At 38.7% G+C, this 4116-nt stretch overlaps 1 protein-coding gene across 1 annotated transcript; it reads right to left on the minus strand.

Moving 5' to 3' along the window:
• Window positions 1–530: 530 nt before the first annotated feature.
• Window positions 531–1503, minus strand: LOC119736800 (CD209 antigen-like protein A). The gene has a single exon (XM_038210808.1). It carries the CDS (start codon window positions 1501–1503, stop codon window positions 763–765), a length of 741 nt encoding a protein of 246 aa, XP_038066736.1. The 3' UTR covers window positions 531–762.
• Between the last annotated feature and the right edge of the window lie 2613 nt (window positions 1504–4116).

Raw genomic sequence — 4116 nt, forward strand, 5'->3', positions numbered from 1 at the left:
TCCATGCGTACCTGTATTAAACGAAGAGTGGTGGACAACTTAATTTTGTGGTATGTGTATTTCTATTAAAATAGAAGTAACTTGTGAATGTAGTACTCAAATTAAGTGACCTTTTTTTATAGAGAAATTAGAGTTACTTTAGTCAATAACATGTCTACTTTATTCTTATGATACTTTCATTAAATGGAGCAAGCCACATATTATGTTTATAGTGTTTTTTTGTTCTAAGTCGGTCACTAACTGACACCATGTACTGCACAACATGTAAACAATGATAAACGATAAACAGTGATTCACTATGATAACATTCTAACTTTTAACGCATTCCACAGTTTTACACCACAAAAAATACATCATTTTGTTATCCACGCTCACTATAATATTTTGTTTGTGCACTACAAAAGTTAGACCTAAATCGCGAAAAAAATATCATAGATTTAAACATTTTCCCTATTTTCCCCCTTAATTGTTTTGAAAAATACAGTTCATTGTTCGTATATCTAATGAAGAAGACAGAGAAATCTTTAACCGAGGTCCAGGTGAAGCACACGTACAGGTACATTGACGATCATAATCTGTGATTCTCAAATAATCCTTTGACGCGGTTAAACAATAATAGGCAGCAATGCTTCTGAGTCGAAAAGTATGTGTAATTGAGAGAGAATTCTGATATTTTTTTGTCCGAGCATAGACGACAATTGCAGACTGAGAATAATTATTGTCCGAGCATTGACAGCAGGTGATCTTTCGGTTGAAATCTTTTTACAGTTCAAAATAGTAACAGTTGTTGGTTGCCTTTATATAGTCGGTGATATCAGCCCCAAGACGAGTGGCTTCATTGAGTTGACACATCTTTTCTCTTTCAGTGTTGCTCTGCCAGAGATTGAAGGAGCGGCATCGGGGATCGGCCCGGCACGCCCAGCCACAGGCAAGCACGCCATTTACCATCAGATTCTTGATGTCGTGATGGAGGAGGCATCGCTGAGGGACACGCCCATCGGGACCGGTGAAGGTGTGGTAGGCTGGCATCGCAGAGACCGTCATCTCACACGCTGCAGGTTTGCGGTTGCTGCTACCGCAAGGAACATAGTCGGACCATAAGCCCCCACCACCGTAAGCAGTCATCCGGGCGCAGTTACGCTGGTTGTCGGTGCGCGGATTGCCAGGATACCAATTTCGGAAAGACAGAGGTTGACCCCCGCACAGCCAGATATCCTCTTGGGCCGCATCCGTGCAGCCGATCCACATACCGTCAGTCTGTGGCCCCACTGACTTCCAGATGAAGTCGTTTTCTTCCCGCGAGTTGGGCACAACCAGACCACTTCCCGGTCGGTTACAAGCCTCCGAGGCCTCAAACCAATTCATCTTGTCCGGCAGTAAGATGTAACAAGATTGCTGCCATCTCAGCCAGCCGGGCGGGCAGGAGGCGTAGGCCTGGCAGCTTGGTAAACTGATAAAGATCGAGACAAGTGTCAGAGGAAAGCTTGCTGTCCAACACGCCATATCGTACTGTTTTATTTTGTACATTGTAGGTATAGGCATATGCATGATGAATGATCTTTTCCTCATCGCAATTTGAAATAAATTGTCTACGTCTCAATTGCCTTTACCATCAATCCGTTGTAATAGCTTACAACCATGGCAACATCGTCGTTGTTGTGAGGTGATACCATTAGTTAATTGCAAAATTCCTCCGTGAGCCAAGCGTTCCAAACATAGTGCGTATACCTGCATGAGACAATGAACTATAGGCCTACAGTATATCTTGACCGTGACAAGCTCAAGTTCCACGAGTTCGACATGAAAGAGATATACGTCTTATTCTTACAGTCCTGTTTTTTTCATAGACAGCAGCAAAATCTTGGTTTCTGAATTTAAGAGCTAAAAATATCTAAGTTTATGAAGAAAAAAACATGTTCGTATACTTTGGTAGTTTGAACTGCATGAAACAGATCCAACTTGATCCTTGAAAATTGGAGTAAAGTTCAACAATAATTGTGAATCGTCCAACATAAAAGGGGTAGCAATTATTGAAAACCATTTTTTATCGTGCTTAATGAAGTATTCTTTGTTTCTGTCCAAGATGTAACACCAACTGATGATCGTTCCATACTGATTTAGAGGGCGGCCAGTGCGCATTGCAAGGTGGCACGAGCGTAGAGTGCGTACTAAATGTAAATTCTATTGACAAAAGCAGCGAGCTGCCAACAATTCTTTGCCACGACTGTTCCTCCCATAGAGCTTTATTAAATTTAATATAGCTCTGGTTCCTCCATACAAATTTGTGAAAGAGATTATCCCTTCCCATCGTCCTGTTTAGGGCGGTGGGTGACAGCGTAATGAAGGCGTATTATGCTATCACGTCGTTCATTCTCGACAGGAGGCCATATTATGTTCGAACTATCACGCTCAAACCTATAGCCATCTGCCACTTGTTACAGGTGTAAGATATTGACAATATTCAGAAAATCGCCGAAAGATTCCAAGGTTCTAATGACTATACAAACTTCAACTTCCTGGTATCTTATTGGTTAGTAATTCAGGGCACATCTTTTTCCTAAACTCGTGTACAACAAAGCAGTCTTCAATTTAGATAATTCTATCAAAGAGATACGCAAAGCTGTAAATGATATCAAAGCATCAGCTCAAGATCATTTTCCATTAGTTATATTAAGAAAAAGAACATGGTTTTTAAGTATGCAGTTTGAAACCACGAAGTTTACATATTCACATATTCACTAAGAAAGTGACCGGGACGGGGATCAAACAAAAACGATACACCAATGCAACACTTATTAAACCATTATGTTCTTCCACTCATTTGAAAAAAAGTGCGAAGACTAAGCTCTGGCGAAAAATGCGACACCGATGGCGCATAGGAAACACCATACTTTTCGTCAATTTGCATGTCCTCCTTCTGGATACCATCCAACCACTACAGAAAATACCACGTGACTATAGCAATACTGCACATACCTTACCTCTGTTTACAAAACTGTTATAAACAACTTTACGAATTGTTACGAACAATTTATAGACTGCATTTACGGACGACGGCACGGCATTTGCTCAATTTTTGTGATATTTTTTGGGTCAATGTTTCATTTTTCGGCGGAGGACCGACCGACCGATACCAAAGTGACTTCCAAAGCTCCTGCCAGAGCTTAATAAAGAAGAATATACTGCAATAATTGCTTAGGCAGGTTTTACTAAAATAAACCATTTAAAGCTGTCCATGGAATGCTAAATGCTATTAAAGATATTCAAGATATTGAAGATAAGGAACAAACTCTTTGACGGATAACCAGAGATACGTAGTTCACTAAACAATGAAACATTCTAACTTTTAACTCATTCCATAGTTTTACATACATTTTTTTGTGCACTTAAATTTAGATTAAATCGCCAAAAATAAAATTTCACATTTATTTATGCTATTATTTTTTATTGAACGGTAAATTTTGTTGGAGGTTTTGACAATAGTGTTTGGTTATAGCAATGTAAGATAACTTGTTACGATATGAACATTTTACTTACAAGAACGTAATTTTGGTGGCACATCACCAAACGTTTTGGTAACTGCAACAGAGTTGTACAATAATCGGTGTTCTGTTGGAAACTAGTGCATTCTAGTACATGGCTCGGCCCTCTGATCTCTATTATAGAAATCAGTGGCTCGGCCCCGTGCAAGTAGTATTGCGCTCTCTGTAGCGCTTCAGAGGAAATTTACTCAGCATGCAACCTTTAGAATACAATTAATGTTATTAGAGTGAGTACTTTAATAAAAACATATTTCGGGTAGAAGCTTGTGCGTGTAAAATAATTAATACTTCAATAATAAAATACTTTTATACAGATGAATAGCGCCAAATCCATTAATTTAAACGCTCTCATGCGCTTTAGATAAGAATAAGGTTTGAAAGATAAGAATCATAGCTAATACTAAATACGAATAGCGACATTTAAAATTAATTCTATTCAGCTAAAAATTAAATCCATACGGATCATGAGAGTCTAAAATGCAAAGATGCAATAACAATGCTAACGTTACATACAATTATGTGCAATATCACTTGAAATTACGTCGATCATTTTTACAACAAAACAACTATAATT

This window comes from Patiria miniata, unplaced genomic scaffold (genome assembly GCF_015706575.1).
Source record: "Patiria miniata isolate m_02_andy unplaced genomic scaffold, ASM1570657v1 HiC_scaffold_3, whole genome shotgun sequence".
Classification (NCBI taxonomy): Eukaryota; Metazoa; Echinodermata; class Asteroidea; order Valvatida; family Asterinidae; genus Patiria; species Patiria miniata.